Below are 27,924 nucleotides of genomic sequence, written 5' to 3'. Positions count from 1 at the left end.
ACTACAATGAGCTGGTGTGTCAGATACTAACAGCTAACATTGTCTTTATATACCATCTAGCTAAGGTTATGTCCACGTGACAAGTTAAGTAGCAACATAAGGCTGTACATGACAGTGCTGGCTCAACGGCTTGGGGATTAGGCATGAGAGCTTCAGAAGAGGGAGAGATTAATTCCAACTGGTGGAAGGTATAAGGAAACTTTCCTGAAAGAGTCAGGACTTTCTTCAAATGAATTTTAAGAATTTGTAGGACTCAAGCTAAGATGTGGAAGAAGCATGGCAAAATTCTGGAAGTCAGACATAGCTAAGGGTTATGGAAGTTTCACAGAGTTCACCATATGTTCACTTAACTCCTATTCAGTATAAAACACAGAGGGTAGGCCAGGCACAGTGGCTCACGCTTGTTATCACAGCACTTGGGAGGCCGAGGTGGGCAGATCACCTGAGGTCAGTTCACGACTAGCCTGGCCAACATGGTGAAACCCCATCTCTACTAAAAATACAAAAATTAGCCAGGCGTGGTGGCAGGCACCTGCAATCCCAGCTACTCAGGAGGCTGAGGCAGAAGAATCGCTTGAACCCAGGAGGCAGAGGTTGCAGTGAGCTGAGATCCTGCCACTGTACTCCAGCCTGGGTGACAAGAGCAAGACTCCATCTCATAAAACAAACAAAACAGAACAAAAAACAAAAAACACAGAGGGTAAATCCCATGAGAGGTTGCAAAAGGCAAAAGACTCAGGTCTTATCTTCCAGAAGCTTGAAGTGTGGCATAGAAAGGAATACAGGAATATAAATCTAAAATACAGGAGACAGGGATAAAAACTAATCCTCTAGGAATAATTTCTTTTAATGTTTCATCAAGAACAATGTTATGAAGATATTTGCACTCGATTGAAGTCAAAGCACATAGGTTAGAGTTCTACTTTGAACATACATCTTTTGGCTAGGTGATTCCGGGTAAATTGCTGCCTTTTTCTGAACCTGAGTTTCCCATCTTTTCAAACAGACAGAGCAAAACCTACCTATTTGAGTTGCTGTGAGGCTGTAGGTTAGGTCCACCCATGGCACAGAGAAGGGACTCAGCAAGTCATGCTATTCTCAATTGCTGTAGATTGAGCTCATCACAAAGCATTGCTGAATTAGTTTCCCATGAGAAGGTCTTCATTGAAGAAAAATTGCACGTTTTCAACCTCAGTTGATGTAAAACTGGCCAATTAGACAGAGATTCTGCAATTTCTGAAAAAAGAAAATTTAAAAAAAAACAGATCTGAAAACATTGTCCATTATATGACTCAAGGCCTCCTCTCAAATAAACCACAAGATACATTTGTCCTGGAATTAAGCAGAAGGGGTTATCAAACGTTTCATTTTCCACTCAACAAAACACTACAACATGCACTGAATGAAGAGAACGCCCACCATGGCCCATTTCTGATTTCTCACAAAGCTTCCTCTTCCAGGGGATATTGAGATATTTTCCTGATTAAAATTTAAAACAATAGCAAGATTAAAGGTGGATTAGAGGCAGGCCAGCCAAACAGTTAAGAATGTGAACTTTGGAGAGAGATAGCCTTGGTTCAAATGTGTCATGGAATCTCACCAACTTTTTAAAAATCTCATTCTTTTCAGCTTCATTGTTTTAATCTGAAAAGATTGAGGAAAATAAGAAACATTACAGATCATAATTTGAGGATTAAATGAATGTAAAATTAAATATATGTAACCAATCAGAATAGTGTGTCATACTAAATCATACCTAATTATTATTACTAAAGGAATAATAAATGAAATTTATTAAATAATATGCCTTTTTACAATTTTTTAAAAACATGCAGTGTAAATTAGTGGTCTTCATCTTTAATTAAAATTCTATGCATAAGAAATGCCTTGGGCACCTGAGATAAACAAAATAGGGCACCTTGGCATGAGTCAAAGGACCAGGGTTGTAATGCAGACCTTTCTATTTTAGTTTCCTAGTCTTAAACCTGCAGGAAGGTTAAGAGAGAACTCTAGTTGATTCTAAGCCAACCACCACTGGACACAAAAGTTTCAAAAACATACAGAGGAAAACATCCTGAGGTCGCCATCTTCACTTCTAGTTTCAGAAGTCCCTGACTCCCAACCCCCTACCTACTCCCTACAGGCAAACAATCTGATCACCAGCTCTCTTTCTGTGTGGCTCTAACCTCAGAACAGCAATAAGTAAATCACTGTATTAATTTTTGTTTCCGAAGGATCTTGGAGATTCTGAAAACTACTTTGGGCTGTGGGTAAATTTATTTTTCATATGATTTAAGAAGACAGAAGGACAGATAGAAAATTTATGGGCAATTCAGATAAACTGGATTCAGACTTACCTCCTAGTCTTGTGAAGTTAAAAACTTAGTACAGGGTCCAACACATAGTGGGTGCTTAACATGAGGGAATCATTATGACTGCTAGTGTGATTATTACAATTGTCAACTCTAGTATATATGTTAAATTAATACAACTAAAGTACTGTTGGGGGGAAGTAAAGAAGTTAATGTTTATCCAACACCACTGACATATGTACTCATCACTGTGCAACATGATATCCACGTCTTATTTAATCTTCTAGATAACCCCATGAAATCCATAAAAATGAAAAATGAGATTCAAAAGGTTAAGCGGTTTTTCCTATCGCCTTGAGCTAGTACACAGAGTGCTAGATTTGGATTGGCTGAGCTCTCCACTATTTATTTAGTCTCTCCAGTTCAGTGTTGTTGTTTTTTTTCTCCTGTAAAATGGGATGACTGTTAGATCTCCTCTGTAAGTTTGTTATAAGGATTAGATGGGATCGTTCCAATAAACAGCGCTTATATATTGCTTGGAACACACTGCATACTCAATCAGCGTAAGCTGTTACTGTAATTGCTATTTAGCAAAGATAGGATTTGAACACAATTTATTCTACTCCAAAGTCTACATTCTTTTTAATGACCATCACTTGAGCAACTGAAGAACTGTATCTGTCAGGGTGTTCACAGATGCATCATCTGGGAAAACTGAGGCAGAGAAAGAAAAGAAATTAAACTAATTGTTTATTAAGAAACTAATGGACTAATAGCACCATGATTGGCACCACAGGAGAAAATAAAGAAGTTCTACAACATATATAAATATATATAATTAAATTCAACAGGGGTTGTGGACAAACATCTTTATGTACAGCGCTGAGCTGGGCAGCTGGGAAAGAACATATATGAATGCAACAGTCTCTGACCCAAATGGAAAAAAGAAGCATGCCAATATGTAATTATGCCTAAGAGTTTGCTTTCAGGGTGTGCTGATAGAAATTCAGAGGAAGTTCGACAAGAGCCCAGAGGAGGGAGCCCTTCAGGCTGCTCCGGGAGGGGTGCAGTTAGTTGAAGATTCTCGGAGCAGGTGACAGAACTGGCCCTTGAAGATTCTTACCTTTAAAGGTCTTCACCCTCGAAGGGTTCTAATCTTGGAGGAAAGATATAAACAGGACACTACACTAAGAACAATGGGAGATCCTATCTCAGTGAGTTCCAGATTCTGTGAGACAGATGATGTTTGCTTTAGGAATTCTAAGATGAGAATTATCCATCTGGCTTGACATAAGAAATACATAGGGCTCTGGCTCCAGAGAAAAGCTGAGGAAAAAAGCTCAAAGGGCCTAGATCTGTGGAAACGAAGAGGGTACTTATTTATTGAGGACCTACTATGTCATGCAACACACTAATCTAGTCCTCGTGACAACTCCATGGTAAGGTCACAGAGACTCAGAGAAATTAAGCAATTTGCTGAGAGTCATAGGAACCCAGGTCAGGGTGACTCTGAAACGTACTTTGAATCACCCTCACCCACATTAAAATCAGTATCAATCTTTAGGGCCCTACTTTGATGTTACTGTTCTAACTTCCAATAGAACCTTATGTCCTTTCTGGAAAAATGCTTTTAGTAATTACCAAACAAAATGAACATCAAAGGAGTATATCATAAGAGTAAAGAAACAGAGTCAAAGTACCTTTTAGGACAAAAATCTCCATGAACTTAAAGGAATCCCTGGGAAGGGGGAATGGATGGAAGGAAATTAACTGAATATGGGATGACTAGATGGGAATTGTTGCCTTACTCCAATAGTTAGAGGCTCCATTATATCTCAAATCTGGAAATGATCTTAGGAATATTTGATTCCAGTTTTTTTCATTTTACATGAGAACAGAATGAGATCTAAAGACCCTATACAAAGCAGAATTAGATCCTGAGTCACCTGACATTCAAATGATTGCTCTTCTACTAAAAATGATTAAAAGAGAGGGAACACATCCATAAAAGATCAAGCGTTGGAGTAAAAAAGGGATAGCAGCACATGATACATTTTATATATATATGAACGTCTTAGATATATACATATATATATATGAATGTCAGTCATAGATCAAGGGTTAGGGTGGGTCATGAACCGATAATTAAATTTTATCTAATTTTATGCACTCAATTAAAAACAAGCAAATACATACATACATATATGCATAAAGGGTTAGAATGGCTTCCAAGACAGATGGAAACAAATAGTAAATGTATGTTCAATGAATCAATAAGTGAAATGTCTTGCCAAGTGATCCCAATGCATTTGGAGACTGAGATCAGGGAGCTCAAAGAGCTATAAGACATGAACTTCATTGTCCCTTCGTTTTCCTGTCTCCTAGAGGAGAGAAATAACTTGGCCTCTTCAATTCTTGTTTGTCTTTAAGAACCTGAGGGGCACTTTGTCTTTGACAACAACAATAGAACAAATAGTATTCATATATCATTTTTACTGTTTACAAAAGATTATACTCCAAAGCATATCTTGTCTTCAAAATAAATTTGCCAAGTAGATATTCCCATTTTAAAGGTAAGGAAGCAGAAGGGAAGAGAAATGAAGTGACTTACTCAAGGCCAGAGAACTGATATGAGTTGGAGGGAGTAGGAAATGAGAAGGAAAAATCTTGTGCTCCCACTGCTGGTCTGAGAATTGAATAATTCCCAGTTGTCTAGGAATATTCAAAATTACTGCATACAATGGCTAAAAATCCCCCTGGAAGACATGCAGTTTCCAAATGCCTAATTGCCACAACTGAAGTAAATCAGTAGTCATAATCCAGCCTCTATTGGAGAGGAAGGGGGATTTTGAATGATACAATTTATGTTGTTCAACATAGCTCTCTTTTTATCCAATGGCAACCTTTTACAGATGACTTGGAGTTGCAAAAAGTCAAAGATTTGCTTAGGCAAATTCTTTATTCATGACATTGTGCATCCAAGATTTTCTTTCTCCAGTCAGTCTCTGGAAACACATTTAGGTTATGGTGCTATTTTCATTTTATGACTACAGAAACAGAGTTCAAACGTTCTTAGTCTAAGACTATAGAGCAATTTCTTTCTAAACTAGGAAGGTATGAATCTGAGATCTCCCATTTTCAGAAAGCTTCCATGATCTTTGCATATATCGCATTCCAGCTTTCATAGAGGGGATGTCTGAGTCATTTGCTCATCCGACAAGTCGTCATACTTTCACCAACAAACATTCTTCCTCCCTGGTTTTCTCTCTTCCTGAAGCTTGTAGCAATGTTCCCAGCTCTCAAGAAAGATCTGGAGCAGCTCGGAAGATAAGAGCACTTGGAGAAGAAAGTTACAATTTAGTGGAGTTAATTTCATTGCAGGCTTTCAGCACGCTATTCACATGCAAACTTCACACAGAATATTTTTATCACTACCTTATTGGAATAGATTGGTAATTAATAGTTTGTAATCTACCACTGCTAACACGTTTTGACTTATTAAACACTTGGACAAAATAAAAGAGGATCTGTTTTGCCGTAAGGGGGAGCTTTTGAGTTCTATAAAGAGGGGGAAAAAAGAAGAAAAAAATACATTACATGTATGTCCCAGTTCAAAAACAGACCTACAAAGCAGCAAATGGTCAGATCCTTACCTGTGACTTTAACAATTTCAGAGGACCTGAATTGCTTCAGTTGAAAAAATTAGGCAAATCAATATTTTTCTCTCATTTTCTTCCTATAAACTTAAAATAATTTCTAATGACCAACAGAGTATTTTAAAGAATATTAGGGGGAATTCAGAGACCCAGTTGCACTGGGACTACAGCTTCTGAAAGGCGGATGTCCTGGACAGTGCCTTTCTTCTATTTTCTTCTGATGATTCCATAAGGACTTTGGAAACATTTGAGTTACCTGAAGCCAGCCTTATCTGGGGGCTCAGAAAAGAGGGGAATGGTTCATCATTGTACAACTTTAAGGAAATTCTGAGAGGGAAAAGGACAGAGGAAGCAAAAAAAGAGGGAAAAGAAGAAGGAAAGAGGTAAAAAGAGAGGAGAGAGGAAGGCGGGAGAAGAGTGAGGGGGAGAGTGAGAAAAAGAGAAAGAGGGAGAGAGGAAGGGAGGGAGAGACAGAGAGAGAGAGAAAAATTTTAAAAATCTAAGAATCAAGTTTCAAGACTCTTTATGTGCTATAGAAAAGGATGAGGTTTACCGGCAGAGTGCAAAGGGGATCCTAAGAGAAGAGAGAGATTTTTCTTCCGCTATCAGAAATAATAATAATAATAATAATAATAATAATAATAAGTGGGGGGAGTGAGGGAGGGAAAAAAAGCAAGCAAAACAAAACAAAAACAGGAATGTGTGTTTTGAGCAGGAATGAAGAGAGCTGGGAGGACCGTAAGGGGGTGTGTACAGAATTTCATTAAATTGTTACTTTAAGATTGTCTTCTTAAAAAAAAAAAAAAAAAAGGAAGAATAAAAGGAGGGGGTGGAGAAGCGGGAGCGAAGGAAAGGAGGCAAACGGCAAAGTGAAGGAAAGCTGGGTAGCTCGGCCTCTCCAAACTGATTGATTAGTCATGATCCCCGCAGTTTTAACAGGGACTCATTCAATTGGGAAGGTGGAGCGCTGGGGAGCAGATTAGCATACGCTTGTTTACTCATCTTCTGAGGGATTTTTTCCCCCTCTTTCCTTTCATTTTGAGAAGAAGGAGGGAGGGGAGGGGGGACTGGGGGGGAGAAGGGGGCTGTGGCTTGTGTTATAAAGGACGCAAAAAATAAATAAATTAGAGCATCTTTTGGGGGGAGGGAATTCAGCGGATCAGTCTTAGAGGAGCTATTTTTTTTAGGAGAGAGAAATCATATAAAATAAAATGAAATAAAACAAGGAGGAAGGCAACCAGCTGTTAGGGGGGGAAATAAGGCAGATAAAGGAGCGGGGAGAGAAATTAATTGCCAACCAGGAGGAGTTGGGCTGTATTTTTCAAAGGTGGTGAGAGTGGAGCACACACCTTGAGGAGGAAAGCGAGAAAGAAAAGAAAAAAGCAAGTGGAAGGGGGGGCTCGCCCAAGAAGGGTGAAGAAGCGAAGAAAGTCGAGGCGCCGAGGCTCCCAAAGCTGGCAGCTCCGGGCGGCGGTGCAGGGGCGAAGGGGGGGCGGGGGGAACCGTCGGACATGCGGCTCTGGAGTTGGGTGCTGCACCTGGGGCTGCTGAGCGCCGCGCTGGGCTGCGGGCTGGCCGAGCGTCCCCGCCGGGCCCGGAGAGACCCGCGGGCCGGCCGACCCCCTCGCCCCGCCGCCGGCCCGGCCACCTGCGCCACCCGGGCGGCCCGTGGCCGCCGCGCCTCGCCGCCGCCGCCGCCGCCGCCGGGCGGTGCCTGGGAAGCCGTGCGCGTCCCCCGGCGGCGGCAGCAGCGGGAGGCGAGGGGCGCCGCCGAGGAGCCGAGCCCGCCGAGCCGGGCGCTCTATTTCAGCGGGCGAGGCGAGCAGCTGCGCCTCCGGGCCGATCTCGAGCTGCCCCGGGACGCGTTCACGCTGCAAGTGTGGCTGCGAGCGGAAGGGGGCCAGAGGTCTCCGGCAGTGATCACAGGTAGGCGAGGGCGCCCCGGCGGGCGCTGCACCGTCCCTGCGGCCCCAGAAGCGCGCGGGTGTCTGGGCGCTGGTGGCAGGCGGGTCGGGGGCTTGCGGGCGTGTCTGTGCGGGAGCTGCCCTGCGAGCGTTGCAGAGACATTCGGGCGAGCTGAGAGCCTCACTTTGCCCCATCAGTGGAATGGGCACACTCGGAAGGCGTCGCTGCCCGATCCCTGGGAGGAACCTGGTTAGTCCTCCTGGCGGCCCCGCGGACCCTCGGCCAGTGAGGGCTGGTTCCCGGAGAGCCTAGGGCACATAACCCGTGCTCCGAATGGTCAGATGCACTCTCTCCGTTTGGGATGAAAGGGAGGATGACCCAATTGAGATGCTTGTGAAAGGAGACTTGGGGACCGTTGATTCCTTTGACGTTTCAATAGGGGTAACTCCCCTACATTAGGCCCCATTCCCCCGAAAGCCGGCAAGGGCAAGGTTGTCGTAATCGCCAGGACTTAGAAGTCCTCGAAGTGCCCCAAAGTTGCTCACTGATTGAAGCCTGCCTCTGGGACTCACCCTCACCCCCTCCCCGTCATCCTATGTCCTAGCTTTTAAAGCCCATTGCCTGCCACTCGGGGCTGGGACGAGACCTTCCTAATGCACACCCCGCCAGCGTTCCCCAGACGCGGCTGCGAAACGGGGCGCTTTTCTCATTTGGAACTTTATGAGCCCGTAATGAATTTGAGTTCTCCCTCCGTAACCTCCCTCTCTCTCCCCTTCGCTGTTCCACAGCAAAGCCTATAGTGAAACCGGACACTTTGCGAGGATTACAAACCTTAGAAATGCTCCAGCATCCATTTTTCCCCTTCTAAATAAATCTGTGGAAATGCCTTTAATAAAACTGGGGAGCGGAGGTGGGGACGGCGCTGGAAGAGAGAAGGAAAGTTTTGCCTTTTCTGTCTGGGAGATTCCCTTTCTGCACAAACAATCTTGCCATGTCCTGGGACGTCTTAAAGTGAGAATAGGGGTTCCCCCTTCACTGCAGCCAGGAAACGTGTGAAGGCGTTTTGCGATCCCACCCCCTCACACACACACTTTCTTAGAAGGGAAAGCTCTGAGCTCTTCGGGCAATTCTGCTTCTTCCTGTCTTTCCATGGCTTGGACTTTAACAGATGTAGCACTGACTATCCAATTGACATGAAGACCCCTTTAGGAGACACACACTCTGCTGCTATCCCAAGAATACGTCTCCCAAAGCCCCCGCTTTCCAGCTATCAAAGGAGAGCGATACAGTGATTCCCCTCAACAACCCACAACTGACGTCATCGCCTGCTATTTTTCCTTTTTTTTTTTTTTCCCCGGGAAGAAGAAGGAAACTGAACTCATTCACTTTTAACTCGCAAGCCCTATTTACCCAGAGGAGGGTCTAATTTGGAACAGAGGAGATGTTATTCTTAATAATAATGACGATGGTGATAATTTAGGGCTGTAGTATGTTGAGTTCTCTTTCCAAACATGTGAAAAAGCCAAGAGACTGCTGCTTGGAGGTGATTCTTTTTTAATCTGTAGGTCTGGTTTTTCCTAGTCTTTACCTGTCGTACCAGTGATTTGGAAGGCATTCCCTGGAGAGAGGAGAGCACAGGGTTATGCAGGCATCATCAGTGAAAGGGTAGTGAATGCATTTTAGCTATGTAAGTGTGTCTACATAAATACATGTATATACATATATACACATATATATAAAACACCTGGGATTCCACAGGAGACTGCTTTATAAATGTCTATAATTCAGACAGGCAGCCTCTCTTCACACGCATTCTCTTGAGCACTCATTCACTCTCTCACACAAAGATTGTTGCAGTAAAATACTTTAATTGGATGGGGGACGTTAGGTTATTATTGCTTGTATAAAATGCCTGGTCCATTTTATGTGTGGAAATAACATTCCTCTCAAAACGAAAAAAAAAAAAAAAAAAAAAAAAAAGCACTGCTGTCGTGTAGCACCAGAAAGCCAGGAGCTTTTCTCCTGAGGATTCTGGTGGATTTCTTTTCCCTCCCCTAGTTGAGTTGGAGCCAGATTTGGCGGTGTGTAAACACCTGGCTCTGAGCCAGAAAAGACTCATTCTGCATATCCTCCACATGGTACAGGCTGTTGGACTAAAAAGAACCTGCTTCTCCTTGAATTAAAAAGCAAACAAACAGAGGTTCTTTGCAGAAGTACTTTTTCAGCTCCCTCCTTCATGTAAGTTTGGGCTGGGAGAGCCAGGATCCAGGTGGGCAGCAAGGATCCGGTGCTAAGGCTCACCCTCTCGCTGCGACCTCAGGTGCCCAGTTTGCTGCCTGACCTCTGCTGGCTTTCTCTGGCTGGGCGTTGCCACTTTCCTAGGAATCCCTGGTCACCTATCTTGAGAGAGCAGTCATCGCTCAGCAGGGACCGCGCTGCTATTTCAGGCAGAGAGTTGCTGTCTTGCTGTCAGGCCAGGCTGCCTTACATCACTCTTTGCTGCAGGATTCAATTGGGTTTCGTAAAGGTCTAATTTTACGGTGCTGTTAACCGGGTCTGTCGTCTGGCAGAGGCAGGCCTTGCCTCTCCTGGTAGGCGGGCTATGCTCCCAGATCCGCCCGGGATGCTATTTCTGCCCCGGTTCAAACTTCACTGACACCAGTTCAGACAGGCGCTCGGAGAGACGGGGGAAGGAGCGAAGGAGCAGTTTGCTTCTGAAGCTCAGAAAACATTCCTTTTATTTTTCTGAAAAGAAAGGAGAAGAATATATGTATTAATACATTAAAAAAAGGAAAGGCTTATGCAGGCAAAAACAAAGCCAAAGTTAGAAAGTGCCTGTGTGTAGGATTCTCTGGAGGGTCCACCCGTGGATGGTCTTCAGGACTGAAGAATCCTTTAAGGCTACTGTGAGAAGGGTCCTCAGAGGTTACCCAAGCCAGTTTCCCTTTTGGCCGAATGGGGAGAGAGACACACAGAGAGGGGAGGGGCATGTGCTAGATGACACAGCTCCTCAGAGGCAGGAACTAGGATTTAATCCCTGGCATCTGACTTCCAGGCCTTGCCCCCCTGCACCGCTGAGAGAATGTGTCTCATAAACACCATCACCTCTCACCCCACACGGACCCACCACCCACACACAGCCTTCAGCCTTCATGCATAGCAATTTGGGTTCCTTTTCAAGTCAGGGGATGGGGGGTTGTTTCTGACACATCCCTTTGCTTTTGTACCACACCAGGCAGGAGGAACCAGACCCCTGTTCCTCATCCCCCAACTGCCCCCCCAACACCCCTCCAGTTCCAAAGAAAAGGAAAACAAAAGACTCAATTTGCTCCATCGAGCAGAGGCCTTGAGCAGCAGTTAATCTTGTTAAAGTTTCTCCTGACCTGTTAGATAAGTGAAATGTGGACCCCACAAGTACTGCCCTCCTCCCACCCCTGTCCCACTCCCCTTCCCTTAGTGATTCGGAATTCCTGCTCAGGAAGAGAAAAGGATTTACCTGAATCCCACTCAGCACCTCTGCTGGCTGGCCTTTTTTCTTTTGTTCTAATGGTTGGACTGGATTAAGTGTGCTGGTTACTCCCAGGAATCTTTTTTTTCCTTCCCTTCTGCAGCCCCCACTACCTAGTATTCACCCAATCTTCATAAAAGAGTGCCCACATTTTCTCCACTTCAGCATTGCTGTAACAATGAAGGCTGGGTTTAAGTACATGGCTAGGAGTCCATGTATTAACAAGGCTTTCTCCCAATATCTGTAGTCCTACCTGGGATCTAGAATATTGTAATAGTTAGAACTCAGTTTTAGTAACCAGCTTACGTAAGTGGAATCTCTGCCCCTAACTAACTGTGTGACCTTGGGCAAGCAAGCTAGTTGACTTCTCTGGACTTCATTCAAATTATCGGACAGACAGACTGGAATTTCTCTTACATGCTGTGTGATTTGAGTCAAGTCACTTCATCCATCTATCCCTTGGTTTACTTATCTATAAAATGGGCATAATGACATCAGGATATTTCAATGAAATAAGCATGCAAAAAGTACCCAGAGCAGTGTCAACTTGTATCAGGGACTCGGTCAAGGGTAGCCAGATCTAGGAAGTAGCTGCATCTCTTTTTCCAGTTTCCGGCTTTGGCTTTCAAAAAGTGGGGACTGTTTGTAGGGCTTCCCTTCTTGAGTTGCTGGGGAGTCTCTCTAGAGTAAATAATGTATCTTGGGGAATAATTAGATTCCTTCAAATACCTTTCTTTCACTTTGATCTTCTCCTCTTTGACATGCTAGGATGACCCCTCGGTAATAAGAGCCAAAGGAGGCCCAGAAACACTGGAACCTGTTAACAGGAAAACGAGTTAGCATTCAGAGAGAGCAAGCACCTCCAAAAAAGGAAGCCATACAGATCTACTGTCGACCTCTTGCTCCTTCCCCAGGTGCTCCCCAAACTCTCACCTTCCCTTGAGCTGCCACTCAGTGAACAACTAGAAGTGATAAAGGCTGTGAAACCTGGGAAAGCACCTCCCATTATTGCCTGCACAGAGGAAGGCAAAATTGAGGTCCGTAGATACGGAACTCGGGAGTATGGGTTGTGTATGGCCAGCCTGGACATGAACTCGGTGATCATCTGGGTCAAACAGCTCACTGTGCAACAGGAAGTTGAGGACCAGGGCCACACAAAATTAAATGGTATTCACAGGTGGTCCCCTCTAGATAGTCTGAGAGATCATTTGGTCCAGCACTTCCCATTCCTGGCTGCACCTGGAATAACCAGCTTTTAAAACATCCTTTGCCTAGGCTGCACCCCAAGGATTCTGATGTTGTGGGTCTGGGGTTGGCCTGGGAACGGGTTGGCCCAAAACCTTCTCAAGTAATGTTGAAGGACCACTAGTGAAAGTAATTACCAATGTAGTCTGACATCCCCTTGTTCCGCAGAGGCCCAAAGGGGAAGTGATGTTCCCTGCTTACTGAGCTGGGTAGTAGCTAAGCCTTTAGGAAAGTTCCGGTGCCCCAACTCTGAAGGACCCCTCTTCCATCCTGAATTCCTCTGTTCACTGCAAACCCCTGGGTGCCACAGGTCCTGACATTTCATTTTTTCCAGTGCCATTCCTGTGTGGGACCATGGTGGTCCCCATCTTTGCAGGATGCACCTGATGTCAAATGAATCTCTCGGAGTTTTGGAGACAGAAGCCTCTTTGAACAGGAAGAAGGATTATAAGAAAGGGAAGCCCAGCTCTGAGGTGTTCACCATTCACTTTGCCCTGGGCTAGTTCTTTAGAAAGATATGTGTTCCTATTACTTCAAAACCCCTCGCCTTGAGATCACTGTAAAACCAGCACTGGCTGCAGGTGTCTCCAATAAGGAAAAGAGAAAATCTCCACGTACCAGAGGTAGGAAGACTCCCTCTATGGGCAGCTTGTATCTTATCTACCTATGGCCGAGGGCTCAGGAATCCAGTAGGCATCTATTTCTCTCCTCACCAGCTGCCCCTTCTCTGGAACTTAGTTCCCTTTCCCTAAGGTTCTCCTAACTTTCTTCTTATGGCAGTAAGAGCTCTGCTTCTTGCCTTGATGCAGTTACTGGAAATGCTCAACTGTGATTCTGACACCAGCAGCTGAGAACTGACTTGTAAGTTCCTTAGCTTTTTTGAAGATCTCTAAGTGGGAATTAGGAGGTCAGAGTTCAGGTCCTGGTTTGGCTTCCTCTGAGCTGTGTGACCTGTGGTCTCTGACTTAACCACTGGGGCCTCGGGGGAGAGGGTTTGGGGGATGGTTACTCTCAATGTCCCCATCTCATGGGCTGTCATGTGAACCAGGTGAGACAATGACAGGTGAAGCTGTTGGCTGAGGTCAGACCACAGTGGGACTTCGTAAGTCTGCCAAATCCTGCCACGTACTGCTTTATGACCTTGACCATTTACCGCTTCTCTCTGGACCTCAGTGTTCTCAGGATGCAAAGAGAGGGTCAGGGGTAAAATAGGGACTTTCAAACTGTGTCCCCCAATCGTAGGGCGCCTCTGGGACAAGGGTGAAGGGCAGGACTCTGTCTCTCTCCTTCCCTTCACCTTATCCCACTTAAATTGTGTGATTCTACAAGCTTCTGTTTAAAGGAATATGTTCCTCCATTACAAAGAGTTTAAAGGGACGTGGACTGACACTGAGGAGTTATTGTTAATCTTGATAGGTGTGACATGATATTGTTCTTATGTTTTTTTAAAAGATCCTAATTTGCTAGAAATGCATAGTGAAGTACTTGTGGGTAAAATTATATTTTGTCTATTTTGTTTATTTGTTTAAAAAGCTCCAGAAAAAAAAAAAAAAAAAAAAGGTTTTCTGGGGGTAGTGGTACGTGAGAGATTAGCAGACTGCTAACAATTGTCGAAACCAAGTGATTAAACCTTGGAGCTTTAATACATTTTTGTTCATGCTTTGGTGTGCCATTGAAGATTTCCATAATACAAAGTTAAAAATACTAAAAGTGTTTGAGAGCCACAGGAGGAAGTGAAGTCTCAGTTCCCTGCATGTTCTATGACCTGAAAGGTTTGCAAATACGGAGACCACCACTTAGAGAGGGTTAGGGACTCTCCCAAGGTCGCACAAAGATTAACTGAAGGTGGTGATGCAGCCCAGGCTTCAGATCTGAGGAGCTCCCCATCCGCTCCTCTCTGTACAGTTGCAAACTCAAGTGAAAATGATTATCCAGGGAGAGCTTGAGGGGAATAAAAGTGAAGAGGGGAGCCTTAGGAGGAGCATGGAGAAGGGGCAAGTGGAGACTTGCTCTGCAATAAGAAGCTTTTGAGTGAGAAAATTATTTGCTGTATGGGACTGCCCTACATATTGTGAAATGGCTCTGTTCATGAGAATTTCATGGGATCTGCTAGTGATTATGACAGGCCCAAAAGTATTGTGACAATACACACACACATACTCATATACTCACAGGTCCACATACCCTTAGTTCCCATTTTTCTGATTCCTTATTTCTCTCCATCCCTAACTACCTGGAGAGCAATTCTAGAGCGTTCTAGAGCCCTGGGGCAGTGACCTGCGGGAGCACATGTTTACTGAGGAACTATTTTGCAATGGTTGATCACCGGACTCAGAAATCAAACTGCCTGGTCAAATCCTGACTATTGCACCTGCTAGTTGCATGACCTTGGGCAAGTTACTTAGTATCTCCAAGCTTCACTTTTCCCCTCTGTAAAGTGCAGATAATACTAGCTGTTACTTTGTAGGGTTGTTTTGAAGATTAACTGGGCCTCCATGTGGAAAATGCTTAGTAATGGAATCTAGACCATGCAGTAACCCAGCAAATGTTAACGCATATCAGTATTATGTGTGCCAGCCATTGCCATGTGTTATTTCTAATACTCTCAATAACTCTAGGAGTTAGACATACTTATCTCTTTTGGCAAAGCCAGGAATTACCTTTTCCTCCCTTACAACTCAGGAAAGAGTTATTGCTGTCAACTTAACATTAAAAAAAATTAAAAATTTAAAAAACTAAAATGAAAGGCAAACAAGATAAACACATTATTGTGTCATTAAAAAAAAAAAAAAACAGTGCATGCTCATTGTAAAAAAATCTCAGAAATGCAAACAAAGAACAAGAGACCAGGTAAAATTTGTCTATTTCTGCCCAAGCATGCAACAAGTATCTTTTGAGTTTCTGCTCTGTGCTGGGTACAGTTTTAGGCCTTGAGGACAGAGTAGTCAACAAAAGAGAGAAACATCTCTGCCCTCAGGGAGTTTATATTCTGGGCAGTGGGTGTTGGGGAGAAGGTGGAGACAGACTGTAAATGAGTAAGCATATATATCTCATAATGTCAGGTGAATGTTTATAAAGAAAGAGTTGAGAAGGAAGTCTAGGAATGCTGTGTGGGAGTGGGGATGCCGGAGGAGTGAGGAGTAAGATTTGAAAAGAGTGGTTAAGGGAAGCCATACTGAGAGTAGCATTGGAGAAGAGACCTATGAGCAGGCCTGAGGATTTCTGGAGAAGTCCACGGTGTATCGCAAAAGGAGGAGCAATGTGCTTTGAGCTAGGAGATGTCAGTTCTAGACACTAGCTTGCTGTGTGACTTTAGGCAAGTCACTTTCCCTCTCAGAATCAATTTTCACATCTGAACATTGTGGTAGCGTAGGGATTATCTTCACTAAGGACACTTCTACAGACACTTCCTAGGATTCTATCATCCTCATCAAGGCTGTCCTCAGACAAAACTGTGAAGTTGGCAATAGTTCCAGTTTTCTTCCTTTTCTGGTTTATTTTCCTCCACTAGGTGGTGCCTGTGCCTGTCACCCTTAGGGGCCAATTGCGGACACATTTTCGGCTTCCACACCTCAGCAACACTGGGGGAAAAAGAAGATGGTACACCTTCTTGCTAAGTACCATTGACTGGCAACAACTTGGAATGTTACTGCTCCATTGGTGGATACTCTTTTATGACTGCCCAGAAAGCTTTGTGTCACAAAGCAGGGTACCAGTGGTAGAATTTCTAAGACTGACTGAAGACATTATTTGGGGAATATTGGTACTTCCTGATAGCTGGAAGCCATACTATTAATAATATAACTAATTATAGCCCCCACAAATATCCAGAAAACTCGCTGAGCAACTCCCAGTCATCACTTACTGGGTGAATGCTAGCATATTTATAATTTGTAATTTCTTAGCATATAAAGGCCATTCCAGACAAATTCCTGGACCTTTTAGTATTGCTTATCATTTTAATCAGATAACTCAGTGAATTAAAATACCAGAACTCTGGAGTCTGTCATCATTTTCCAGAATGTTTTCCTTCAGAGGATCCCTGGAACTGTCATCCCTGAAGTATATCCTGCTTCCTCTCAACTCCCTTCTTCTCTCTCTTCCTACTTCTCATACCCAGCTTATTTGCTTTGACCACTTGGATTTTTCTCCAAACAAGATAAAGAAAATATGTTTGGTTTTCAGTGTTATTTGCCACAAACCGAGTGTCCACAGAACCTGGAAGAATAGAAGAGGTTCCCCTCTTCTACTTTAGATTGTAGAGAACCCTGGTCAGGTCTCAGATTCCAACCCACTTGGAGGAAACTAAGACATAAAAGCTGGGCAGTAACAACTTGGGATATCAAAGTATGTGAGTAGGGGCAGCGTACCAATAGTTGCAGAGCCCTGGTATAACCTTGTGCGTTTAGGAAGCTGGTGGTCCAACCTGTACCTGTTATCCTTGTAATCAAGAAGTCATTCCTGTGTCTGTCCCATATCCATTCTTGTTGCTCTGTGAACATGAAAGGTGACTCAGCAGAATATGGCCAAATGCATTTGTATGGAGGGGGTTATTTTCCCCAGTGTGACTGCAGATCTTTCAGCTCAGAGGCTGATGAAAGAAGAGAGAAAGCTGTGTTAATAGGCCACTCTTAAGATGCAAGGCACCCAGGCAGAAAACATAAAACATTGGTAAATGTGATACTCAGTTTTGTGAAGTAAACTCCATTTAAGTCCAAAGAAACAAGGTGTGTCAAAGTCCAAAGGACTTACCCAAGCCATTTATTTCATAGATGAGGGACTGAGGGTTGATGAGGAAAGTGGCTTGTCCAAGTCAGTGACCAAGCTGGGTAAGGCTGAGTACCATTGACTGATAACAATTTAAAATGTTACTCTTCCATTGGTAGATACTATTGCATGACTGCCCAAAAGCTTTGTGTCACAAAGCAGACAACTTAGAATGTTACTTCTACATTGGTAGATCCTCCACTGGTAGATACTTTAAAGTCTTAAGCCAGATCTGGGTCCACTTATTTCCTGACTTTACACCCTTTCCCATAGATTAATTACCCATCTGTCTACTAATGGTCATTATTTGTACAGACTCCACTGGGCTCCAGACTGACAGATTCACCTGTCTACTGGAAATGTTAGCATGTCCTACAAACTCAACAATTCCGAAACAATCATCTTTCCTCCAAAATTCCTTGCATCCTCATCTTCGTTGGTGTCACCCACTCTAGATTACATCATCTACCATGTTCAATCAGTCTTCAATTCCTGACTCTCCTGCTTCCTTAAAATGTTTATAGCCAACCTCTCTTCTCTGTACCTTAAATCCTCTTTATTTCTTGCTGTGACTATTTCCCTAGTATTACAATTTCTCTGAAATTCAATCCCCGCACCCCCTTCAACCTGCTCGCCAACATCCAACAGTCAGATCTTTCCAGAATGCAAACCTGACTCTGTCACCTCTAGCTAAAAGCTTTTCAATAAAATCTGAATTATTTGAAGTTCCCCCAAATGCACCTGGCTCTTTAATTATCACTTTTTTTACTTGGCTTATCTTCTATTTTCAGTGCACCATTTTGCAGAATGCTTATTGCCTTTACAGGATTTTGCCAGAGTTTTCTGTCTTCCGAGAAGCCCTTCATAACTTCTCCCAAAGTGTAACTTGTTCCCTACCTTATTCATCTGTTCCCACTATGTTTTCTGCACACTTTAATCAAAACACCTGGAATTGCAACATTTAATTGTGTACATATTTGAGATCTCATCCATCTCAAGTGCTCTATTGCCTAGCTCAGTATCTGACCTATAAAGGGGCAATATGTATTTTTGTTTAATAAATGGCTGACTGGATAAGGGAACCAGTTGAATATCTAATGATTCTGGGAGAAAGAGCTCAGGAACCTTAGGCATGTTGCATTACGTAACCAAAGCACATGACCTAGCATGTGCGTCACCGTCAGAAACATTACACAGTGGTTAATTCCATTTACCCCTGAGCAAAGAAGTCAGAAGGGAAAAGAAATCTGGCCTTCCAAAACAGTAGGGGGAAGAGAATAGTGTATTTAAGGGCCGCCTCAGCTCACATTGTGGCCTTTCTAATCCAAGCCACATTTTGGCCTTGATCTCTCAGCCCTGTGCCTGTTTGCAAAGCGTTTGTTTTGTGTGTGCATGGCAGCACATCATCTTAAGCTTTGCTTGCCTCTCAGATTTCCCTCTCTCCCCCTTATCAGTGTCTTTCTGAGCCTCAAGTGTCCTGGCAGTCATATCTGTTGCTTGAGTTTTCACCCATTTCCCTCCTTTCTGATAGTGGGACTTTCTATCTGCTTTCCTTGATTTTCCTTGATCTTGTTAGACCTTGTGATGACCTCAGGATCTGGAATTCTCTATCCACTGTTTATATACCCCTAGGAGAGAAGACACATTCTCAGCAGTAATAACAGTAATGAAAGCAGCTAGCTTATAATAAGCACTTACTATATGCTGGCACTATGCTGAATGCTACACTTTGAACACTCTGAAACTGGGTTATAAACTTGCATGACTCCCTGAAGTACCCATGGCTAATGGGTGGTGAAACTGGAATTCTAATCCATACCAGTTTAATTTTATCTCTCTTCATCCTCAAGGCCTGACACTGCTTGGAACACCGCAATTACTCAGTAAATATTCCATGAGAGAATGAATATATGAATGACTGAATGAATGAATGATGGTGCCCCCCAGTGGCTAATGCAAACATTTGAAGAATGTAGAATGAAAAGGTAAAGAAGGAAGAGAGGGAGGGATAGAGGAAGAAATAGAGGAAAAATCTGAATGAACATTATAAGATTTCAAAGAGATTGGCTAAGAACTCTCAGATATGCAAAGTATATTTTATTTGCAGGTGATTTTCAAACAGAAAGACAATTTACATCCATTAGAGCATTTCCCACCTTTAGTCCTTTAGGAGATATACGGTTGTCCCTAAGTATCCACTGGGGATTGGTTCCAGCACCAACCCCCGCAATGCCAAAATCTGAGGATGCTCAAGTCTCCAATGTAAAATGGCATAATATTTGTGAATAACCCACACACATCCTCCCATATATTTTGAATCATTTATTGATTATTTATAATACGTAATCCAATGTAAATGCTATATAAATAGTTGTTATGTGGTATTGTTTCATTTGTATTATTTTTATTAAATATCATATTTTAATTTATTCTGGAATATTTTCAATCTGAATTTGATTGAATCCACAGATGTAGAGGCTACAGATAAGGAGGACCAATTGTACACTGATTTCAAAGATACTCTCTTTGCCAAAAATGTTTTTGGATTCCTCTTTTGAGAATCAGTGCCTGGAGCATGTTTCCCCAGATATGCTCAATGGAGCCTCCTTGTCATCCTCTGATGAGGGCCCTGATGAGTTCTCAGGCAAATCTTGGAATTATGTGGGTGACCATGCTGAGTGAATATGGGCTTTTGAATAGAAGAGTGACTCTGGAATAATAAGGCTGATTTTGAGGAGACTATCATCAGAACTGATTAAGCCTTAATAGAGCCAGTATTAAGCTCTCAGGATGACCCCTTTACAGAACAGCCCCCCAAGAGGCTGATTAAACCTGCTAAAAACAAATACAATATCTTGACCTTCCCTTTCCTAAATTCTAAAGCTGGAGTAACAGAAACTACTTTTATCAAATCTGCTCAGTTTACAGATTGAAAAACTAAGATCCATGGACGTTTACTTGTTAAGATAAGCTAAGTGAGTAAGGTTAAGCAGCAAATTGGTAGCAAAATTGAAACTCAAATTTAGATCTGTTGACTTTCACATCAATGCTCTTTCCCCTGAGTCACTTTATTTTCCCTTACAGTGTGGGGTGATAGTTATAATTATGGGTTTATATTAGTAAGATTATTAGAAAACATCATACAGCTATTGAATAACTTTTTTAAAGAACTTCTTATGTGCCAATCTGCTGTCCTAGACATTCTTTAAGGTTCAATGAGAAATGAAAGTTTATTAGGAAAGGTAAATATTCCTTCATTTCTTCCTTCTTTCTAACCATTCATCCTTCTATTTCATATATAGTTATTAAGCAATTTTTATATGTTATACATTGAGTTAGGAGATGAGAATTAAAAAGGAGAACAAGGCATAGTTCCATGCCTTGAGGAGCTCCCAGTCCTAGTAGTGGAAGCAGACTGGTAAACAGATACGTGACATCATGGTAACTGCTATAACTAAGCAATTAATAGAGTTCTGGGGAAGCACAGAGCAGAAACACTATGTTATGAAACACCCATGTTTATCATGAGGTCTAAAAAGTGCTCTGAAATTTCAAAGGCATAAGTGATCTTTTCCACCTGGAAGGATTAGGGACTTGTTCATGAAGTGAATGTGTATGTAGGTAGAGTGTGTGCTCTGCCTTGTGTGGGGGTATACTCATGTATATAATTTTAAACATGTAGCCATAAATCAAATGAGAATAATCAACACTTCTGGATTCATGCCTCAGCTATAGATAGTTATCAGAGTATCTTTTTTTTTTTTTTTTTTTTTTTTTTTTTTTTTTTTGAGACGGAGTCTCGCTCTGTCCCCCAGGCTGGAGTGCAGTGGCCAGATCTCAGCTCACTGCAAGCTCCGCCTCCCGGGTTCACGCCATTCTCCTGCCTCAGCCTCCGGAGTAGCTGGGACTACAGGCGCCCGCTACCTCGCCCGGCTAGTTTTTGTATTTTTTTAGTAGAGACGGGGTTTCACCGTGTTAGCCAGGATGGTCTCGATCTCCTGACCTCGTGATCCGCCCGTCTCGGCCTCCCAAAGTGCTGGGATTACAGGCTTGAGCCACCGCGCCCGGCCCAGAGTATCTTTTAGGACCATGGTGTTAGGAAATTATTGGACAATTCAATATCCATCACCATATGAGTCAAGCCAATACAACTCCTTATCTTACCATCTCATAGCATTTATCACACTCTGTTGTGATTTCTTTGGTGTCTGTTTCTCCCCAATTGTCTCTGAGCTCCTTGGAGCAGAGACTATTTTGGTCTTCATCTCTGCATTATTCCTATTATTTCGCAGAATACTAGTCATGTTGGTAAGTGCTGGGTTAACACTGTTAAATGAAAGAAACAGATTAGAGATGGCTCCAAATGAGGAATAAGATAAGCTGAATTGAATGTGAGTGCTGTGAAGAAAAGGTGCTTTGAGAATTAATAGCATAGGCCTTAGAAAGACCAAACAGTGAAGGCAGACACATCGTGAGTGGCATTGACTGTGAGATATGGCCCTGGTCTCTCTGAGCTAACCAGTTACCTGTTGAAATATATATGCTTATCATCTTTCCCTGTCTCTCTGCCTCTTTCTTTCCAGTGAACCAGTATACCATCTATGCTAGCTTTAAGTCCCTTCCCTGTGGCTGTCCTTCAGCCTCTCCAAACGCATTCTTTTTTTTTTTTTTTTTTTTTTTTGAGATGGAGTCTCAATCTGTCACTCAGGCTGAAGTGCAGTGGCACCATCTTGGCTCACTGCAACCTCCACCTCACGAGGTCAAGCAATTCTCCTGCCTCAGCCTCCCGAGTAGCTGAGATTACAGGCGCCTGTCCCCACACCCAGCTAATTTTTGTATTTTTAGTAAAGACGGGGTTTCATCATGTTGGCCAGGCTGGTCTCAAACTCCTGACCTCAAGTGATCTGCCTGCCTTGGTCTCCCAAAGTGCTGGGATTACAGGTGTGAGCCACCACACCTGACCTATCCAAACTATTCTTAGAGAGAGCTGCTAAGAGCTAGGTGGAATTATAAGGGATAGGTCCATGTTCCTCCTGCAGTCTTCACCTAGAATATAAGAGGAGGAGGATGGCACACTCGATTTTTTTTTTTTATCTAGTGTGCCAAGAAGTTATCAGAGAGCTTCAAACAATGGAGTCACTGGATCTGGTTTATGGTTTCCGAAGATCACTCTGACTGCTATGTGGAGAATGGATTGTGTGAGGCCAAGAGTGGAGTCTCAGTTACAGCAGCATCATGATGTGGATCGATTGCTGATGTTATGACTTAGTATTTTGGTTAATATAATTATAATTTATTTCCTTATTAATATGAATACCAAGTGAAATACCAGAAAAGCACTCCTATTTTAGATCAACAGAGGATAGGGGAGTTTTTGCACTTGGGTTCAGAAGTACTTGATTTGTAAACCCCAAGACATTTTCTGTAAAAATTTGAGGTTGTGCACATTTTTCTGGAGTCAAAGTTCTTTTAAGTTTCTTAAAGGGATCTATGTCCCCCAAATGGTGACTTACATGCTGAAAAACAGGGGGCATACCAGGTCATTTCCTGAGGCTTGTTCCCAGCTCTAAAATATGAACGCTGTAGGGGATCTGTGAAAATGAGAATGTTGATGTTGAGTTGTCATATCAGACTGAGCAATTGCACTTTCCTTCATCTGTACCCTTGTTGGAGTAAATAGAATTTGGACCTTTTTTTCCTCTGAGGAAGAATTAGTTTATTTCTTAGAAATATAATCTACAACTTTGTTTATTCAAACTCTGCTTTCTGAGTTTCTCTGAGTTTTTAAATCGGCAAGTTCACTTCAAATGTGGCCTGAAGTGGTCCTGTCCGTAAGCATTCACTGTGGACTTTGACCATGAATCCACAAATCCAGCCATCTATCCACCCTTCCGTCAATCTACTCTTCCATCCATTACCCATCTATTAACTCTCCTTCCCTCCCTTTCTTCCTTCCTCCCTATCCCCTTACCTCCCCCGACTCCCTCCGTCCCTCCCTCTCTCCCTTCTTTCCTTCCATCCACCCATCCATCAATCCATCCCCTTTCATCCCCATTCATTCCCTAAGCCATCCACCCTTCTTTACTTTCTTCTTTTCTGCTTTCCATTCGTCTACCTATCCGTCCATTCATCTGTCCATCCATCCTTCCATTCTTCGATACATGTAATCTTCCATTTACCAGGCTTTGTGCTAGGACTGGAGGAAGAGTTAGGAGATTCCAATTCTTGTTTTTATGCTGCTATGAGTTCTTAAAAAAAAAAAAATCCCTGAGACATCTTCACTGAACCTTGTGCTTCCACAGAGTAGAGTGTGAAAAACACTCATTGAAAACTAATTTGAAAAAGTTAGTGTTCTTCCTGCATAGTTCTATCATTATAAATATTCCTGGTAGTGCTCTGAGTCTGGATCTAGATTACCAGAGGCTCCTGTATCAACAGTAGTATTTTAGATCAATAACAGTTTCTGCCCTTAGGTTAGCAGGTGCTGGAAAACCAATAGAAAGTTTGAAATAGAGCCCTCTCTTTGAGAAAGGGCAGACTGAGGCGAGACCAGAGAAAGGAGCTGCCAGTAACTTAGCTTCCGGGACTCTCTTTTCCCACAGCCTCCCAAAGCCCTTGTTTAGTGATGCTGAGCCTTCACGTTCTGTGTATGCCTCTGGATGTATGATGTAGCAGAACACCCTTGTGGCATGAGGTTGTTTCAGTTTCCGAAGCATTTTCGACATGTACCTATCATATTCCCACTCGCCTTGTAAAACAAGCATTTTCATTTAATACAATGAGGTCTTTGTATTCTCAACAACAAACACATGGTCTAAGGCTCTAGGACACAACCTGCCTTTTTCTCCAACCCCCACTTTCATACCCCCCACTGCCCGACTCTGTCCACCCTTACAAAGCCCAGTGTTAGCAGAAATATCTGTTTACAAACAAGGGTTCCAAAAGAACAGTATCAGTAGCTCAAACAAGCCTCTGAAACATGCCCCTGATTCTATACTTGGGATCCCTGTGAACAGTGTGTATCACTGGCAGCAGCTTTCACAGAAGGCTTCCTGCCTTTCCATCTTTCCGTCTGTCCTCATGTCTGACTTTCTCTATCTCGTTCTCCTTATTCATTGAAACCATGGGGAGCCTGAACTGGAGAGGCAGTCAGATGCTGGCCTGGGCATTGTGGATATCTAGGAGACAAATCCCAGACAGGGAATTGCTTGCAGACAGCAAGACAAACCCAAACACATCCGCCTGCAGTGTCATCTGAAGCATAAGCTGATTGAAGAAGGATTATTAATTGGGTGGATATAATAGTCACATGATAGTCATGCAGCTTTAAGCCTTTTTCTAAGGAATCATCAGCTGAGGAGCTGCTATTGCTGCTCTCTTGAACTTGAGTCCACTGTAGCTCCCTATTACCTATGCATAACAGCTAATATATTTAATGCATAGTATGTGTCGGGCACTGTTCATAAAATTTTGCATACATTAACTCTTTAATCCTCACCATGACCCTCTGAGGTGGGTACTATTATTACTGCAATTTTCCGGATGAAAGATGAGGAATGTTAAGTGAATTTCCCAAGGTCCACACAAGTCAGTGGTGGAAGCAGTCTTCAGAGTGCATATTCTAACTCCTCCACCATAAACCTGTCTAGATTGGGTCTAAATTGTGCAGCTTCACATTCACCTTCCTCCCTAAGCATTGTTTACTACCATAACTTTCCCTCGTTGCTTCCACCAGGATTCTCAACCTCAGCACTATTAACATTTTGGAATGCATAATTCCTTGTTGTGGAGTTTGACAGCATCCCTGGCCTCTAGGTACTAGACACAGTAGCCACACCCTCCTCCCCAGTTGTGATGATCAAAAATGTCTGTAGACATTGCCAAATGTTCCCTGTGGGCAAAATCTACTGGTTGAGAACCACTGACTTACATGGATTCTTCTGATTAAACGGAATCACCTGATACTCCTAAAACACATATTTCTCTCTCTGTGCTTTTTCACATTTGTTTTCCCCCTTGACCTTACAGTGTTCTTGGCCTCCTCCTCATCAATCTTCTCTGTTTCATAGTCTTTCAGTTCCTGAGCATCTTTTACAGCCAGAGGAAATGCTAACCTGTCTGGTTTCTGATTTGCTTGTTTTTATGCCTTTTTTTATTTAAAAAATGGTCACCACTTCCAAACTTTTGATTTAAAGTCCCTTAAAGATCCTTGGAGTCTTGAGTTTAAAATTTAGTTTGTACCATGAATTCCACAATATTTTGCAGTCTACCATGTATCAGATCTCAAGCTAATCAATGAGGATATGAAGTCAAAGGAGATAAAATCCCTTTCTTTCAAGGAGTTTATGAGATAGACTCTTAGGGAAATCAAGGGATCTGAAGACCAACTCTCCATCCTCCTTCAGTTGAATAGATGGGGAAACCAAGAGACAGAAGGTAGATAGCATTTGCTCAAGGTCAGCTAGAGACCAGGATCAAGGCTGAACTAATCATCCTCTACCTAGTGGAACAAAATTTAAATTATGAAGCCCCAAAGAGCATCTAAAAACTATTTATCCATTTAGAGCCTTAAAGGGTTTTTTGAGTTATTTATAATTTATGATTTTCTAACAGATGTCAAAACAATAGAAATTTGGTAGTGTATCAGACCTCTCTCTTTGAAAATGTGCTCACATTTCACCCTCTTCAGTAATGAATCTTAAGGCTAAATGACTCCAGATTGCCACATGAGCACTGGACAGGAGTCCTGAGACTTGAGTCCTGGCTCTGTTAGCTCAGTGACCGTCAAAAGGGACACCATATAATCCCCAGCTAATGAGCCCCACCCACCCCTGTGGACTGCCCCAAAAACACCAAAGATTCATTCTTTTCTATGGAAGAAACTTTAGATCTTTTGGCATGTCATTCACAACCCTTTGTGAGCTAGCCTCAGACAGCCATTGTACTTTATTTCCCTCAGTTACTCTGTGCACCCTCAATCCTACCAAAAACAGATGTCTTTCTCATCTCAAGAGCTACCTTTAGGTGGACTCCACAGCTCTTGCCATTGCTCATGCTTCACCTTGTGCCAGAAAGTCTTTGCCCAGCCTCTCCTTCCCCAAATCCTGTACCTCATGCAAGGTTCGACTCTTTTGAGACTCATCCAGGAAAACTTCCCTGCACCTTCTTGTCAGAATCAAGCAGTCCTTCTGCTGAGCTCTGTTTGCTTGTACCTCTACTATAGAACTCGATTTATTTCTCTTTATTTATCATTAAAAGCAGCCCCTTGTCCTGGTGTAGTCAGCTTTCCCCTGACTACGCAGAAATATTTAGAAGTTAAAATGTGAATTCTGGAATCTGATTGCTTGGGGTTAAACCCCATCTTTGTCAGTTGACCAACAGTTTACTCAGGCTTAGGAGAGTTATTTGGACTCTCTGAGTCTCAGTTTTCTCATCTGTAAAATCTATAAAATGGTGATAATAATAATATTTCCCTGTTTGCATTATTGTGAGAGTTACCTAAATTATCTAGGCAAAGAGTTTCGCACAACACCTGGCACATAGTAATCACTTGGTAAGCATCAGCTGTCATCGCTCTCCCTGACTCGAAGGGTAACACCAGCCCTGCAAAGCAGAGATCTGCCTGTCTGGCCTTGTCCCTTTCTTATCTCCCTTTGCCATCTTTCTCCTGAGAGGCTCACCCTAGGCTGTGTGGGCCAAGATGAGGTGATGGCAGGCTCATCCGAAAGAGGAGCTTTTTCTCCAGAACTCAGCCCACACTGTGTGGGCTGTGTTTTTATACAACTTGCTGTAGGCCTGCATCAGGTATGAAATTTACATCATTTGACTTTCCCATGTGGGAATCTTCCCCATTCCTCTTGGCTGCTTAGATTGGGTACAGGTGATCAGTGCCTCCTCCTCCCAGTGCTCTTCGGCAGATGAGGAACCGAGGTCCAAAGATGAAAACAAGGCTGATGACTCATCTGGAGACACAGTTGGCACAGTGCCTGAGGTCTATGGTTGTTAAACTACAAAAATGGATTAATTCTTTCTTTTAGAATTAATGGATTTCTTTTAGATTAATTAATATATTTTAGAATCAGAAGAACAAATAATATAATAATAATACATCTATAATAAGGAATCCAGCCTCTCACTTACATTTATTTTTATAACAATGCAATCATAAATCATAATTATATATATTTAGTTCATTTGCTTTTGGAAGAAGGAGCCTATGAAAGTCATGAAGTGACCATGGATGAAAAGAAATTTGCCCAAAATTAATAGTGGAAAATTAAAGCACAAGTTCATGTCTTATTACCCTCCATATAGAAATTTTTTTCTCTGCATTTTTAAGAAAACTGGTAGAATTTATTTTACCACAGTCATCTTCTTTCACAAAAAAGAAAATGGACACCTGAGAGAGAATGTGACTTGCCTAAGTTCTTGCCAACACACAGCTAAGCTGTGTTTTGCTAACTCCTTGTTACTCCTTCACTATTTATACATTCAAACCTAATGACCACTGATGCCAACCTCCCATTATATA

The 27,924-nt window shown here is 42.7% G+C and overlaps 1 protein-coding gene across 2 annotated transcripts in view; it reads left to right on the top strand.

Moving 5' to 3' along the window:
• The first annotated feature begins 7,081 nt into the window (after window positions 1-7,081).
• The window catches only part of PAPPA (pappalysin 1), a 255,057-nt gene continuing 234,214 nt past the window's right edge, over window positions 7,082-27,924 (top strand). The window contains exon 1 of one of the 2 annotated variants that reach the window (XM_033237652.1): window positions 7,082-7,894. In XM_033237652.1, the coding sequence (XP_033093543.1) occupies window positions 7,480-7,894 (415 nt within the window). In that variant the 5' untranslated portion in view covers window positions 7,082-7,479. The remainder of the gene's footprint in view (window positions 7,895-27,924) is intronic. The other variant, XR_004443585.1, reaches the window with a different exon arrangement.

Source organism: Trachypithecus francoisi, unplaced genomic scaffold (assembly GCF_009764315.1).
Source record: "Trachypithecus francoisi isolate TF-2019V2 unplaced genomic scaffold, Tfra_2.0 Lachesis_group16, whole genome shotgun sequence".
Taxonomy (NCBI): domain Eukaryota; kingdom Metazoa; phylum Chordata; class Mammalia; order Primates; family Cercopithecidae; genus Trachypithecus; species Trachypithecus francoisi.
This window is presented reverse-complemented; position numbering and strand designations above follow the sequence as displayed.